This window comes from Semicossyphus pulcher, unplaced genomic scaffold (assembly GCF_022749685.1).
Source record: "Semicossyphus pulcher isolate SPU_LCO1_2020_fin unplaced genomic scaffold, fSemPul1.0.p SCAF_17, whole genome shotgun sequence".
In the NCBI taxonomy this organism is placed as follows: Eukaryota; Metazoa; Chordata; class Actinopteri; order Labriformes; family Labridae; genus Semicossyphus; species Semicossyphus pulcher.
The window spans coordinates 22587582-22604142 of NW_027211681.1; the positions used below are offsets into that span (position 1 = coordinate 22587582).

General features: G+C 40.7%; 2 protein-coding genes across 3 annotated transcripts; one reads left to right on the top strand and one right to left on the bottom strand.

Annotated features, from left to right (window-relative positions):
* Positions 1-1818: 1818 nt before the first annotated feature.
* Positions 1819-9605, bottom strand: LOC138595219 (intercellular adhesion molecule 1-like). Of its 2 annotated transcripts, XM_069666575.1 has the most exons (7): positions 9372-9605; positions 6886-7096; positions 5397-5472; positions 4875-5013; positions 4457-4789; positions 3225-3461; positions 1819-2390 (listed from the first exon to the last, which is right to left on the bottom strand). In XM_069666575.1, the coding sequence occupies exons 1-7, from the start codon at positions 9424-9426 to the stop codon at positions 2320-2322; spliced, it is 1122 nt and encodes a 373-aa protein (XP_069522676.1). In that variant the 5' UTR covers positions 9427-9605; the 3' UTR covers positions 1819-2319. The 2 variants fall into 2 exon arrangements, with proteins under 2 accessions (XP_069522676.1, XP_069522677.1); XM_069666576.1 differs by lacking the exon at positions 1819-2390 and having other exon boundaries at positions 3344-3461; positions 4491-4789.
* Positions 9606-12152: 2547 nt separating this feature from the next.
* Positions 12153-16127, top strand: LOC138595036 (uncharacterized). Its single transcript, XM_069666354.1, has 5 exons — positions 12153-12220; positions 12539-12590; positions 13511-13792; positions 13887-14057; positions 15850-16127. The coding sequence occupies exons 3-5, from the start codon at positions 13528-13530 to the stop codon at positions 16125-16127; spliced, it is 714 nt and encodes a 237-aa protein (XP_069522455.1). The 5' UTR covers positions 12153-12220; positions 12539-12590; positions 13511-13527.
* Positions 16128-16561: the final 434 nt, after the last annotated feature.

Genomic DNA, 16561 nt, shown 5'->3' on the forward strand with positions numbered 1-16561 from the left:
TGTTTAATTTGAAAAATTGTATACATATTTAAATTATTTTTCGGAGCCTCTCCTTCCTCCTGAAACGAACAAGTCGTCTTGCCTTTCAAAGGTCAGACTTTAGCCACGATTGGCTGACAGTATTAGGAGTGAGCACGTTGCCCCTCCACCTCATGTGCGATCCCACGCGGGGGAGCGGCCGCACTGCACCGTCACTCCAAAGTTGCAGAAATTATGGCTGCTCTAGGATCAGTTATTCGGCCTTATATGTACGAGCCAGAATCACCAGGAGGTATCGGGATGGTAAGTTGAAATCTTGACAACGACTTGACTACAGGCTCGTGCAAGAAGGCAGCCTGAGGTCAATGACGATTGGTCGATTTCAGCGAAAGCAAGGTTCTAAGAACGGCCCGTTTCAGAGGCGACCTTTTTAAACATGAAATTCTGGAAAAACACAAAATTATGCAGTTTTCGCTTTTTCACTGTGAACAATAAACACCCAAACATGTGAAACCCGTGCAACATATGAGAACATCCATTCAAAAGATACAGCCTCTTTAACAGTCGGTTTTAAAGCGAGTAACAGCTGTATGATGATCAGTCAGTGCTCAGAAGTCTGCTTGAAAATGAGAGAATAAGTCTCGTTTGCTTTTTCTTTTCTTTCCAGATGTGGAGCTGTTCTTTGGACACAAACTGAGGAGTTATATCAATGTCAGCAGTTGTCGTGCAAAAGTTTATATAAAACCAACATTTAACCGACAAGCTGTGGTTATCGACTGAAGCAGTCAGTGTGGAAAGAAGTGGCACTTTTACCAAGCAGCAGAGATATGACATAACACTGCCAAACCCCTTACTCTACCTTTATCTATTACTGATACAACTTTGTGTGAAACATCTTCTCACAAAATCACTTGTGATAATGACCATATAGTGGTTTTGTTACAAATGTGAATGATTTACTTTGAATTAATAAATAATAAAGAGCTTACATGTGTCACGCATCTGTTTTTAGCTTAGCTGTCTTTGCACGACGTACAGCAACTGAAGCAATTATGTGCATTTAGCTTTAGTCCTAATGTAGTAAAACTGGATTATTTTTCCCCTTTGTTTAAAACAAGCCAAATCAGCTTGACTGCTTATTTTAAAGTCGAGATGAAACATGATTTTGGGGAGTATCTAGCTTCCGTATCGTGACGTATTTCCAAGTGAAACAGGACGTGCAGGCGGGACGTATCATTAGAGGGATTTGATTTGATCGTTGAGAAGTGGGCGTTGACAGACGTTCTCCACAGCGCAGTAGCTAGCTAACTGACCGAGCGTTCTTGGCGCTCTGTGGCTAAATGTTGCAGATCGATTGGTTGAAGTTGTTTAGTGCTAACTTACGTAAGCACGCGTGAAATTTAGTTTTACCGGAACAAAAAATGATCAGATTTTGATATAAGAATACGAAGAAATTGATTTTCTGTATTTGTTTTTGGCCTATATTGTCAAATAGATGCACAATTTTACCGGGGATGTGATCTAAAAGGATTAAAATGACATTTTTTCATTTCACCTCGACTTTAAACAAAACCTGGAGGATTGGACACACATGGAGGTGACAGAGTATTATCCACCTTTTATTCTCTACCAGTCAGACGCTACATGATAAATTGAAAATGAGTTGTTTCGATGTGAACTCTGGCCACTTACTTTTTAAACTTGTTTCCAGTTTCAAAACTTTTACAATCAAATTGGTTTTGATGATTGACCTGCAAATGTGTTATGTTGTTATTTTGACTGTATTTTAGAATTGTGCAAGTGAAGCAGTTCAAGTCTAAAGCAAGAAAGAGCTGCTGCTGGATACGAAATGTTTCAGCTTTTTATTGTACAGCAGACGGAACGTAACCTTAGTGAAAGAGGACCTGGTTCATTGTATTATTGTAGTGTAGAATCCACACTTTGTAAATGTGATACATTTTCAGACAGGGGAAACAGGGGAAATACGCTAACATTTTTACATTGGTTCAACAGTCCATAAACATCCTCTCAGAAGAAACGGGAAAGAGAGAAAAAATACCAATTTCACAGAAATAGAACAGTATGATTGATTATTATGTACAAGAAGCGTAAAAATGTCCCCTTTGGGGGCTGATCAATTTAATCATATGAGAAGTTTCCTAGGCAGAAGCTTAGAAATGATCTGCTTATAATAAGACCTAAAAAAGGTCTACATCAAAACAAGTGCAAAACTGATTCTTCTGAATGAGAGGAGAGGGACAAACGATTCACACAGCAGGAACGGTTCATCCTCACAGCATGGACAGAAGAGGATCATGTTTTCGGTTCCTTTATGAGATGTTACAGCCAGTTAATCATCTGAGTAAGGAAGACGACCAGGACGAAATGTCTATTACAGCCGTTTGAAGTTCCTAAAAAAAAGAGAGAGAAAAATTAGGTTCAAGTTTAAATTAAAGTGATAAGCTAGAAGATTTTAATTGAAATGTCTGTTAAGTCTCTATCTTTCGCCTAATAAGGTAACACAATGGTGATTGAGCCTATAGACCACTGATGAAAGCCTTTGAATTTTTTATTCAGTATTACAACTGGAGCTAATCTCCCTGTAGGCAGGGACGTGGATTTGGGACAGCAAGTGTTCTGGTATCCGTTTGCACTATGCTTGTAGTCCGAGTAAGATTGACCAATCACGCATCAACAGGCTGCAGCGTAAGCAGGAAATAAGTCCATGTGGAGAGCAAAAGCAGGCGGAACGTAATGCGCCATAATGCCATCCCAGCTCCCATCAGCAGCTATCTGACGATGATTTAGCTTCTTCTCTATAAACAGACATCTGCATGCTAACGGCTAACAATCTGTTCTAGATCTAAAATTAACTTGAGATAAATTCCCTTTACGTTGATGTCACAATTTTAAAAGTAGTTTTCGTCTCCTCTTGAGGACAGACCTGACAAAGCTACATTTTTACTTTGTGATATATTATCTGCATCATGCATCATCCAGAGGCTATATTGTTGTCAGACTGATGGGATCCAAGATTGCACCGGAGCCAACCGTGGACGTTACACATACAACAGTCTGGATCTCTAGGAAGCGTGCTCCCTCAATTACTGTTTATCGTCATAGGTGCAGCCAAAGAGAACGAAACTGAAATCTTCGAGAATACCACTTTAGATTAGTTTAAATCGGATGTCGACACGCAACAACATGTACAGTATGTTATGATATTGCAGGTAATGTAAACTTACCACCACCCTTCAGGACCTCCACCTCCACCTCCACTGTAAAGTTTTTCTGTCCATAAAGTCCGTTTGCTGAAACTGTGTAATGCCCAGAATGCTTTATGCTTGAGTGATTAGGCAGGGCAACTACCTGGCCATCCCTGAACCAGGTGACTGATGGTTGAGGGTTGCCTCTCACTTCGCAGCCGAAGCTCTCTCCTTCTCTCACACTCAGCTTTGTAGGACAAGTGATCTGTGGACCATCTGAGGAAAAAGTCAGAGTGAGGGAGGGAAGGAAACGAGAGATAGATGAGCAAGTTGGCATGTCTTACAAAGAGGAATACGCGAGAGGAAATAAGATAATAAAAAGGGTCTCAAAGCATTTAGAAATTGTGCTTGAAATGTAAAAGTCCTCGGATGCCAGTTTAGCTCAGCGGTTAAATCTTACGTCCCACGTACAGAGGCAACAGTTCACAATGCGGTGGCCCCGGTTTGGACTCCCACCCTCCCACCGCCCTTTGCCACATGTTATTCCCACTCTCTCTTTCCCTGTTTTTGATATTATTCACTGTCCTCTCTCTCTCAATAAAGGCATAAATGCCAAAAAGGCCAAAAAAAAGAAAGATAAAAAGGCATATATGTCATCAAATTCAGAGTCTCATGAAGCACCCTTAAAAATGGACGATCCCATGGCGTGGACGATCACATTTTGAAAATCCTTCATTTTTTTGTTTTAGCCTAAGTTACAATGTGCTTTGCCATCCATATTGTAGTTAGCAGTTAGCATACACATGCAACGTTAGCCGAGGTGCCCATATTTGTTCTCAAAGCTATAAAGCAATGCTAAATGATGGCGCTGTAGTGTTAGCTACTGCGATTAACCACCTCCACTGACGCTCAACATCTGCTGTCGAAAATAGATCAACAGTTCGCACTAAACTCCAGCAGTCCCACCATCATTAACGGACCAACAGTGGGTGGAAACACCTGAATAGCTGCTGTGTGCTCAATTCAAACCCAGTATCAGGAAAGTTTACAGAAACACAAATGACAATATTTGGGATTTGAATTTAAATGAGTGACTTTTTAGTTAGTTACATATATGTTAAAAGAACCTATATTACATAGTAAGAAGGCTATTTGGAATTTGGTTTTACAGTGGAGATAGTGAAGAGGAACGAAGGGGTTGAAATATATTCTTATAGTAAAAATCTATATATTTTAAATATGTCATAACAAATGTAAGGAGTTTCACTCACAGAGGACCGTGGCAGTGAGTTTTTGTGACCTCACCACTGGAGGATGCGGGGGCCCTTCAGGTCCCAGTTCTAGCTTGGCTTCACACCAGAACTCGGCTCCATCATCGTCTTTATTGGGTGTTAAATGCAGAGTAAAGATCTCAGTCACTGGTGCCTTCTCTGTGTTGTTGTTGGGCTGTAGTTGACCTAGTACTGTGTGTCCTTTGTGGAATGTAACAATGAGGTTTTCAACAGGAGCAACATCCTTTACCGTACACTCTAGAGTGTAAGGATGACTCTCGAACATCGGCCCGGTGTGGTTAACAAAGCTGATGGACACGTTATCTGGAGGTTCTGAGGAGACAGAACAACACATTAAACACCCCCAAAAGGTTTGATGCATTCCCTAACATGTCAGAAAAACAAATCATGAACTTACTGAAGACTATTAGAGGGAGCTTGATGTCGCACTGCCCTTCCATTTCAGCTACAGCAAAACACATTGGCTCGATGCTCCATTCAGTCATCCTGTCCACACTCCAGACCAGATAATGCTCCTGTGTTGGTGGAGGAGCCTCCTAGGGGTGTGAAATGTCAAATCGCAATGTATTAAGATTCTGTTTTTAAATGGTGGCTACAAAAGAGCTTTTCAGTGGATGGTACTAGTTACCATTCATTTCTACAGTAGGTACAGCTTTGCAATATCATGTGAGGCTAATAATGCCTACATGTAGAGTGGGTGTGGTCCTGGAGAAGACCCCACTGTGGGTCTCCACAGCTTTGCCAAGACAATGGCACACTCCCATGCACAATGATGGAAAAACCTGAAAACCTTTCTTATTTATGCTTAGTGAGGGTAGGATGGAGCAGGAGTTTGATATTAGAGTCATGGGGTGTAACGTTACTCTTAAAGGTAAAGGGGTTTTCAAGTCACATATTAAGAGAATACTTATTCCCTTACCTTTGAGACGATCCAACCAAGAAGAGAGAAACCCAACTTCCGCACAGAGCAGTTAGCTGTGACTGGATCTCCGAACCTGTTAGTTTTCAGTAATTCACACAGAAACATGGAAAACAGATTAGTGGTAAGACAGGGTTATAAGGAGCTGTTAGCACAAGCCCTTTTTTGTATTTGCTTGACTTTCAGTGCCTGCATTTGTGTACAAATAAGTTAAATTTCATTTTTCTACATTGCACAACTCTCCTCCTTTTTCTTTATCGCAAGATCCCAGCCAGTCCCTCTATGCAACCACGGATCAATATCCAGCTTGGACAAACTGAACTCGTACCCACTTAGTCTGCCCGGAACCTGGGCGTCATAATTGACGACCAGCTGACCTTTAAAGTTCATGTGCCCTTGATTGCTCGGTCATGTCGATTTGCCCCGTACAACATCAGGCAGATCAGACCCCACCTTTCAGAGCATGCAACACAGCTGCTGGTACAGGCTCTCGTGTTATCACACATTGATTACTGCAACTCCCGACTGGCAGGCCTTCCTGCATGCACATTCAAACCTCTGCAGATGATCCAGAACGCAGCAGCATGACTGGTCTTCAATCAACCAAAAACAGCACGTCACTCCACTGCTCATATCCCTCCACTGGCTCCCAGTCGGCGTTCGCATCAAATTCAAAACCCTGTTGCTCGCTTACAAAACGGCAACAAAAACGGCTCCTGCCTACCTGAACGCCCTCATCCAGGTCTACACTCCGTCCCGCCCACTACGCTCTGCCAATGAAAGGCGCCTGGTACTCCCATCACAACAGGGCCCTAAGTCTCTAACTAGACTCTTCTCATCAGTGGTCCCTCGGTGGTGGAACAAGCTACCAAACTCCACTCGGTCCGCAGAGTCCCGTTCACCTTTAAGAAGAAGCTAAAGACCCAGCTCTTTATGAACACTTCTGACCTTAATGATACTGATGCTATTGATGATGATGACATCGAAGATGTAGTTTATGCTGACTAGGATTTTCATGATGATGATGATGATTATACTGATCTTGTTGATGTAGTTGATGATGGTTATTATTTAAAAAACGCCCTGTGCACTGCCTGTTTGCACCAGTGTCTCCGATCGCACTTGAAGCTGTTTGTTGGCTCTTACTGACTTTGTTCCCTCCTGTCTTGATCGTTGCTTGTGTTGTATTAACTCTCAGACGTACGTCGCTTTGGACAAAAGCGTCTGCTAAATGAGATTGTAACATTGTAACAAGATTAAACTGGCATCAGTTGCTAAACAACCATAAACAACTGTCAGTAGAAGATGGATGCTAAAAAGGGGCTGGGAGAAAGTCAAACCATAACATATGCCTAAGCTTATCAATGAAGGGAGTCCAGTGCTCGCAGGGTAACATGTTTATAACTAGAACACTCTTTGCCTCATTTGTAATTTGAGCCATTATATCACTGAGCCACCCTGGAATATTCCCAAGCTACTCCTGACTTACCTGACCACCAAAGCGGAGGGTGACATCGTCAGAGAGCAGCTGACACTTTCTGTTAACTCTGCAGAGTTGCTGGTGAGGGGAGGGATGGGTGGTGGGACACTGAGAGACGGAGACAGTAGAGATGGGAGGATCGCTGGAAGGGGAGAGGGAGGTGAAATTTGTGATAGAAGAGGTGGAGCAGATGTGGAAATGGAAACCGGGGATGAGGTAGCTGAGGTCACAGGAGCGGTCAGAGAGAGAGAGAGAAAGACACCGTAAGTCGCTCAAACATGTTAACGTGAAACATCTCTTAAAGGCTCCCTTGAAATCATTGAGGATTAGAGGAGTTGTACTACAGTAATGCTTGAAATACAAATTGTGTAAAGGTTATCTTTTCTCAAAGAACACAAAACACTCACAATAAAAAGGTGGATTCTCTTTGTAAGTATATTAATTCAGAATAGAACCCAAATAACAACACACTATAATAGACTCCATATTCCAATTGGAGATGACCTATTCTTTAGCAACATCATACTCGGTTGTGCTGTTATACTGAATATCAGCACGGCTTTGGCACGAGTCTGAAGAAGCCGTGCTGATATTCGGTACAACCAAACGACCCCGAGTGTGATATTGCTTTTATAGAACAGTTAATCAGAATATAGTTGCATTAATTTACCTCCACAAGCACAACTTGTTCCATAAGTTGACTGGAACTGATCTGCTCCAAACAAACACTTATCGGCACTCTTGGTACTTTGTGTGTGACTACAGGTTTCAGCAGACCAGCTTTGATTTATATACATTTATGTGTTGGCTTTCCTTTATCATGCAGCCTTTGAAACAAGAGTCTGTTGACAGTTGCTTGTGTGATTCCGAGGTACTAATCTAGACGGAGACTGTTAGCTGTCAGGTTAACTTACAGCGTTCAGAACACCTGGCTGAGGCGGAGGGATACATAACGTTACAAGTCCCAGTGATGTACATTATCAGCACTTATGGAACGCCTCTTGTCCAATCAGATTACTTGGTCTGAATTGATTGTATATATTTAAGTTCTTCAGTGTTTTAACTAAGTACAAGAAAAAAAATATTTGTCCAGTAAGCTGTATGAACTTATGAGTCAATTCCCCCGTCCTTACATAAGGCAGGCAAGGGTCAATTGAATTTTGCCATCTCGTGAAATAACACTCCTTTTAGCTGATCTATTGTGAACTATTGTTTTGTAGCGCACTGAATACACCCAGTGTGTTCCTCTGAGGAAGGAAGGACACCCTGCCCAAGTCAAAGAACTCGCTCCTCTTTTCTATGACCATTGTTCCACCGAGTCCTGGGCTTGTTCTCCTGCCTATCAGATGATCTCACCCACAGTAGCTCACTGGTGTGTGCGTGCGTGTGGGTGTGTTGGCATAACGGCTGTCAAATTTTATGGTTACGTTTCCCACATGCCACTCAGCAAAACAAGGTAAATGTTCGGTTGCAGTACGGACAGTCTCATTTAAAGAGCTAAATGTGTGTGATGATTTAGTGACACCTATTTTAACTTGAATCACTTTCATTCACTCATGAGAGCAAAATGTACTTTAAAGTATAAAAAGAATACTTGTCAAAGAGCATGGACCCTTTCAGGTGTTGATTATGTATTATGTATTTTGATTTTTATTACTCATGCTTAAGCACACAAGCAGCATTTTAATACTCTCACTGATTGAGCGGAACTTTTACCTTATTTATGTTTTGGCATTTGAAAAATGCATCTATTTAGATTCCTTTAATTCATAAAATAGCACATTTTATTTGAGTATCTTTGAATCTTTGAAGTTATAAGTAACTAGCTCTCAGATAAAAAGAGTGAAGAATACAATATATCCCTCTGAAAAGTAATGGATTTTAAGTATAACATACAGCATAAAAGCAAGCAAGTTATACAAATATGTTAAAGACTTTACTGAAGTATGGTAAATGTTAGTTATTTTGCACCACTACTACATGGCGGATACTTTCTTGATCCCGAGGGAGATTCAGGTACTAGTGTTGTTATCCATCAGTTATGACACACTGACTTATGACGACTGATTAAATTCCCTCATGTTATAGTTTCAGAGACCCCCAACAGGGTTTCTAAAATACAGGTGAGAAATCAGCAAATTACATCAGAGAGTGTAGAAGAATAAAAAACGTATTATTGCCAGATTTATCTCATGGCAAGTCTTAACATAGCCTAAAAATACAAATCACTTTAGACTCTCCTCAAATCTCTGCTTTGTCCTTGTGAAAAGCTGTAGTTTTTTACCTCTTTAGTCCTCGAGTAATAGCTCAAATTACGCGGCCTGAGAAGTATAAACATCTTTCTCTCGTTAAGTCTCTTGTAACGAGGGCTCACTGAGTACCTTTCTCACAGCAGGTCTCTTTCATCTGCTCTGCCCTGCCTGTTTGCACTTTGATCTGTTTCTTATCCTTGTACCTGCCTCCCACAGCATTCAACCGGCTGTCATTTCACTCACCTGAGCTGAACAGGCAAAACAGCAGAGGCGTGATTGGCCACCCGGACGCACTCATCCTTCGTCAGTGTCCTTTGCTCTGTTGATATGACTACTCTCTCAAACACGAGCTACTGTCGGCGCTGTGATGCTGGCAGGTACACGGCCCAGGACTTCTGAGGAAACACGGGGTACTCCAGGTTTTTATGGGAGTGTGGGTGTGTACAGTATGTATGTGCTCTGTTCAGTGTGTGTCTGAAGCTGATGATCAGGCGATTCCTTTGCTTTGGCCTCTGAAACCCAGCATGGGCGTTCTCTGCTGGTATATCAAGAGAGGAAGGAAGGGAGGGTCAAGACTATAACAGGGTAGTCCTGCAGCACAGAGGGTAAGAACGAGTGTGTGGGTGTGTGTGTTTAAGCACAGTTACATGTACACACAGATGGGCGGCTGTAAGAGCTCACGAGGGAACAAAACAGTACAATCAAAGATAATGTGTTATCACAGAGAACATCTGATCAACCAGCGGTGTGACGGAATAATAATACTTTAAGTAAACAAGGGGCGCCGGCTCCTCTGAGAGTCGATGACTTTTTAGGGGCCTGTCTCTGTTGTTTTTGCCAAAGTTGTTGTCTGTATTGTTATTATTGTTGTTGTCATTGTCAGTGTTGTTTGTTTTGTTTGTATCTTTATTGTAATTGTTTTTATTGTCGTTGTTGTCATTGTTTTCTGGATTGTTATTGTTTCTATATTTATTGTTGTTGTTGTCATCTTTTATCTTGTTATTGCTGTTTGTACTGTTACTGTTATTGTTATCACCACATTGTTGTTTTTGTTGCTGTCATTGTTACTGTCGTTGTCGTCATTGACATCTTTATTGTTGTTTGTATTGTTGATGCCATTGTCATTGTTACTGTTGTTGTCTTTGTCATTGTTACGGTTGTTTTTGCCATTGTTGTTATTGTTGTTTTCATTGTCATTGCCATTGTTGTTGTTCGTATTATTATCGTTGTTTGTATATGTCTTGTCCTTGCTGTTGTCGTCTTTGATCTTGTTATTGCGGTTTGTATTGTTATTGTCATTGTTGTTTCTTGTGGTGTTGTTGTCATTGTTGTTTCTGTCATTGTGTTCATTGACATTGTTATTGTTGTTTGTATGGTTCAAGCCAATGTCGTTGTTACTGTTCTTGTCGGCGTTGTTACGATTGTTTCTGTTGTTGTTGATGTTGGCAGTACTCAGGCCTAATTAAAGTTACTGCTCTTGCAAAAAATGCTATTTTGTCCAATAGTTTCCTAATAAGATTTTTTTTTTTTAATTAAAGCATTAGACACAAATAGGGTCATACAGTACTGAGGTTATTGTAGTTCAGATGCAAATACAATGCTATCTATCAGAATGAATCAGGTATGCATGAAGTAGTAGTAACAATAGAGGTGATTACATTTTTAACACATATTTATGGAAAGTACATGAAGCAGATTTGAATCATTTTAATTTTAATTTAAAAAAATCACTTCAATTGTAAGTTCTAATCTCTTAATTTCAATATTTAAAAATGTTTATATACATGGGGCTTTTACAGAAACTCCCTCAGGAGAGAAACCATTGAGCTGAGAGGAGCGAGAATATATCAGGGGGGCACAAACATGACCTTGAACCCTTATTTCACTTCCTGTCTGTTGGATCTGTGAATAAGCAACTGTACTGCTGTGTTCGAAATACCATACTATTCTAACAGTATGTACTGATTTGGCCAAAATGTTGTATGTAGTATGCAAACAAAAGCAAAATGTGCAGTATGCCAAAAATACCCGGATGTCGTACTGATTCGGAGAATATCTCCAGTATGCATCAGACCAGTCTACCTCGCCTACTGTTAACTTCCGCCTGGCGTAGCATACTGCAAAATGAATTTGAAACGCTCCTATATACTACAGACTACCGCCGAATGCAGTATGCAGTATATAGTATGTAGTATGTAGTATGGCACTTCGAACACAGCCTTTGTCATCACATCAACTTTTTAAGGTGACTCAAGTGTTGCCTATAGAGATTGTTGTGCTGCCCTCAAGTGGCCAAAATGTGTGTTTCGTTTCTTGGGAAATGTGCTTTGTTTTTTGAAAGGGTAAACTCTCTCTCGCTCTCTCTCCTCTCTCTCTCTCTTTTTGATATCTGAATGACCTGAGAGAGCGGTGCTCCTATCAGATATTAAGACCATCTACAAGCCTATGTTATCTGTATTTCAGTCCTATGCTTAAACTTTGAAAAAACCTTTTTAATACTCTGATAAAAACAACTGGATGGTCAATTCATATTGTGAATTCAACATTTAACTGCTCTGTTTTCAAACTGTTGAATATTATTTCTGTAATTACTAATCTATATTTAATTAGGATTTTAATAGTTGTAATGTTTTAGTAACTCCTTTTTTATTTTGGCCTAGTCTATTTATTAACAGACTTATTTATTCGTTTGGTAGCCTTATTATTTTATAAATCGTTGTTTTTATTGCACATTTAAAAATCACTTTGGGAAATACCTAATAGCTTATAATGCATCATTATATTGATTTATTAACTCATTCATTTGATTAATTATGAGTCGTGAGTCTACGATATTAATTAATTTAATTCTTTAGCTGATTAGCTGATGTCAGCCTTTAAAACTGTTCTGCTCTCTCCTGTTTCACTTCTGTTTTATTGGCTTTCACGGCCTGAACTTTAACACTGCCTTTAGATCCCTCTCCCTCCCTCCCCCCCTCTCTCTGCCGCCTCTCTGAATGTGGGCAGTCCAATGAAACCGAAAGCGGAAAAAGGCGCCATTTACAGAACATTGCCCTGTTGGTGGCATATGTGTTCCGGCTGCTGCTGACACGGTGAGTCTTTCTGTATTTTAGTCGTCATTCAAAGGATATGCTGTGTCTCCAGCGGCTGCTGCGCTGCCTCCACACTTTGTTGTGAAACTCTATTAAAGTGACAGAAAGAGTGTCAAACCTGCTGCGTCGATTTGTACAGTTTATAACAGCATCTGTGTGGCTTACAGCCGGTTTGTCGTTTTCTCTGTTGCTTTATTAATGAGGTTTTCAGTTTCATCAAAATCATTCATCCTAACACGTTTTTTTTCTTAAAGTTCATCATAACAGGAGTAATTTTTTCAGTCCCGTTTGTTTATTTGCTTTTTCTATTATCACCAGGTTTTAATTCCTTGTTCCGCGTTGGAAGCTCAGAGGGCAGACTCAGAAACAGGTGAGTCCTGAGTGGGTGGTACCTAGATGAAGCTCTATGATTATGACTTGTGAGTTGCCAGGTACACATCCTGCATTGGCATGAGGCTTCCTGTGTCTTTCTAAACAAAGTCTTTAAAGGCAACTTTCATGTCCAGCAGATGTCGCACTTGAGCACCAGCATGAAACCAAAACAAACCCTCTGTTTGGCCAAATCTCTGCAATACTGCAGCCCATTCTGCTGTACAGCTTGAGACATTTCTAAGTGTTATGTTCCTATGTAGCAGCCATTGAACATAATTATAACAGAGCAAACAATCAGGCCTTTATAATCTAGGCAGAATGCATGTAACAGCTCGAGCTGCAATAGACTGCAACCATCATTGTACTGCTGCAGGCTAAGTTTAGTTTAGCATGTTGCTACAGCCCCCACTAGCATGCTTAATTACACAGAATATGATAACGCCACATGTAATGTAAATTATATTGCTGTACTGTGATGAAACGCATCAATGCTGGTGTTAATATTGACAATTCTTCCCCTGGACCTTGCCAGCCGATGGTGACGTGGAGTCGACCGTTTGAGACTAAGTTACATAATGAAATGTATTTTAAAAAGAACGTTAACGCCCGTCACACAAAGTACACTCACTATCTATAAGCCACTCATACGACCCTACTTAAAAATAAGCGAACAATCCCTTTAAAGGGGCATTACACTGCTTTTACATGAAGTTAGTTAGCCATCTTCTTTGTGTGGGGCTCTACTCAGCCGGTTGCCTGACTAAACATATTATCAACTTGCTTCATGAGATATGTTGGATTTGTCTTCAACGCAGGCAGACTAAACTAGCGCTGACTCAGAATTTCAGTCAATCGGATCTTGTCAATCGGATCATGTCAATCGTCTCATAGATGTAAACCTTCTTCTCCCTCTTCCAGCAGTTCACTGAGCAGACATGTCTGTTCAAGAGCTGCTCCTTGAGACTCTGGAGGACCTGATTGAGGACGACTTCAAAAAGCTGAAGTGGTTCCTGTCGATGAAGATCCGAGACAGCTGCAAACCAATCCCCACGTCCCGCCTGGAGACGGCGTCGCGGATTGATACTGTGAGAAGGATGATGGAGAGCTACAGTGAAGATACAGCCGTGAGTCTCACTGTGGAGATCCTGAGGAAGATGAACCACAATGAAGCTGCAGGACGGTTAGAGAGCGCGTATGCAGGTGCTGCAGATGTTTTTTGTCAAAGTAACAGAAACCAGTTGGTGTTTTTTTTACATGAATCTGTTCTTAATATCTGTATCTTCTCATCTTCAAGGGCAAAAAGCAGCTACACCCGCCACCACACCCGCCTCCTCTGCAGCTCCTGCACCTGCTGCTCCTGCACCAGCTGCCCCTGGGACTATTTCGGCTGAGGGCGGAAGTGTGATCATCGCCCCGCAACTGGGCAGTACCTCCACCAGTGGAACCTGGAATATAACCATCAATAAATAAACAGGGATAATGAGAGGGGATTACCATTTATATTTTCAAATAATTTGATTGACATTTACAGTAATTCATCATGTAAAATAACATGTCCCAGTGACATGGAGACCAATTCTCCCTTTAGATATTTTTTAACTTTACACAGATGTTAAATAAATATTTTATAAAACACTGGAGGAGGAGCTGTCATTGTGTGTCGATCTTGACGACCCCTGTGGACGCAGCGGTACGTCTTCTCTCTTTGCTGATCCTGTCCTGTACATCGTTGTTTTGGCAGCGTGCGGTTGGGCACTCAAAATAACTGTATAGAAATCGTCACTCTTCTTCCTGCTTCTGTAGGTCATATAGAAGCATCGCCATTAATTTCAGTCAGTTTCATAACCAGCAAAAAAATCCTTACAGGAGCTTTAACTCCAATGTTAACAATGGATCTGCTCTGATCCAGGGTCAGTTATAGTGTGACAGAAAGAGCAACATTAGGACCCTGACACAGAAGAAGTTAGGTGGACTTCAGCAACATTTTATTTGATAATTTACACCCATAGACTGTAAATAAAAACTGATGTAGCTTCTGGGTCTTAAAAAATGTGCCTGAAACCTGCATTAGTTCTACTGGCCAGCAGGGGGCGACTTCACTGGTTGTACACAGTTTTCAGGTTTTAGTAGTCTATGAGAAACGACCCTCAGTAAACATGGTTATAATAGGTTTATGATCTTAATTGCTACTTTCAATTTAATACAGCCTGATGTTCATTCTTTTATATTAGGGTCTCATTTGTGTGATGCTTTAGGACACAGCTAGCTTGTGATTGACAGCTTACTACAAGGGCAATCTCGGATCCCATCGGCTATAGTCTGACAACGATATAGCCTCTGGACACAACGGTGAGCATGCCGATGAGTCGCCAGCGGTTAGCGATAAACGGCTTCCAGTCAAGACGTGCTGCGTAAAACTGTTTTTCTTGTGATTGACTTTAATTAACGGTTCTTACCTTTGCCGAAAATTTCAACATCATGATGCAGATTTGTAAAAAGTAAGTGTGTGTGTGTGGTTTGCAGTTCCCGTCCTGCAGTCTTAGTTAGAAACTGCAAGTAGTCTGTCGCCTCACAGAGCGGCTGCTTTAGTTGATCGTGTATTTACTGCAAAACCTACGGTGAGACATTTACTAAAATCCTAAAATAGTTCTTACTTATGGAGGCTTAAACATCATTAAACATGTTTCTCACGTTGTTATTTTAATGATTGTTTTCCAACATGTATTATCAGCGTAGCCTTATGTCATTTGTTCCTGCAGACAATGAAAACTAAATTAGTTTTATGAGTTCAAAATCGGAGGCAAATATATGAAAAAGACTGACTTTCCTGCTGAACAATTTAACCATATTTTATGTTATTTTGTCATTGTTCGTCTTGTAGTAGAGACACAGAGAGGAAGCATTTGGTTAGAAAAAGTGTAACAATAGGCAATAAGGCCAGGGCAGCAGATGGATAGTATAGACATTTTACTGTTAATACTATGTGAAGTTATATACATTAAAACATGCTATGTAGGCACTTAACTTTAACTTTAAATTTGGCAGCTTAAGAAAGAAATAACTCTTTAAAATATCTGTGTGCAAATAAATCACAAACACCAAACTATTAAAACAGAAGAAGTTTTAGCCGAAATGTTGAAAGGCCAACCACAAAAGAATCTGACTACACCTTCTAAACAAAAAAGCGGCTCATCATTCAACATATTTCAGGCTTACTTGTAAAGTAAGATTATATTTACCTCTTTTTCAGTGATCAGAAATGGAGGTTCCTCCTCTGATCTTGGACACTCTGGACGAGCTCGGTGCTGATGAGTTCAAGAGGTTTCGGTGGTACCTCACTCAGCCGGTGCTGGCCGGGTGTGAGCCCATTCGTAAGGTCTATCTGGAGAGTGCAGATCGGCAGGACACCGTCAGTAAGATGATTGACGGCTACGGTGCAGAATCGGCCGTGAATGTGACTGCTGAAATCCTGAAGAGGATGAACCACAACAGCGCAGTGGAGAAGTTAAAGAGAAGATATGCAGGTGTGGCATGAGTCTCTAGGTAATATAAGAAAGCTACTGCAAGCAGAATGTTATAAATACAAACTTATAGTTTGTCCTCTGGTGCAGTAATTAATATAAACTTTCATACAAATAAGCGATTATGTGGGGATGTTGTTGGTTCTACGTCGCATTAAAATTTGAAATAAACGTTCATGTTTCATAACTTAAAATTGTGTGTCTGTACCAGAGAGGTTTCTTGTTGTCAAGTTAATTGATTGATTGAGTCGGTGAAAAGAACATTTGAAAACAATAAATAACATTTTATTTCTTTTGCAATTTAAAAGCTGAAAGCAATAAAACACAGCCATGCTCAATTGAAACTCGGAGATTTTCATTGCTACAGGCTTAGCCCACTTCATCTGGTATGACTAGTAGTTTCAAGAAGCTAATGTTAGCAGTAACACTAGATAGATATTACATCGTG

Coding starts and splice junctions, on each gene's coding strand:
- LOC138595219 (XM_069666575.1), bottom strand. CDS start 9,426: ATGAGTGCGTCCGGGTGGCCAATCACGCCTCTGCTGTTTTGCCTGTTC. Junction 5,473..6,885: donor CCCTCCGCTTTGGTGGTCAG/GTAAGTCAGGAG, acceptor GAAAACTAACAG/GTTCGGAGATCCAGTCACAG. Junction 4,790..4,874: donor GCTCCCTCTAATAGTCTTCA/GTAAGTTCATGA, acceptor CTGTCTCCTCAG/AACCTCCAGATAACGTGTCC.
- LOC138595036 (XM_069666354.1), top strand. CDS start 13,528: ATGTCTGTTCAAGAGCTGCTCCTTGAGACTCTGGAGGACCTGATTGAG. Junction 13,793..13,886: donor GTTAGAGAGCGCGTATGCAG/GTGCTGCAGATG, acceptor CTCATCTTCAAG/GGCAAAAAGCAGCTACACCC. Junction 14,058..15,849: donor CTGGAATATAACCATCAATA/AATAAACAGGGA, acceptor TTCAGTGATCAG/AAATGGAGGTTCCTCCTCTG.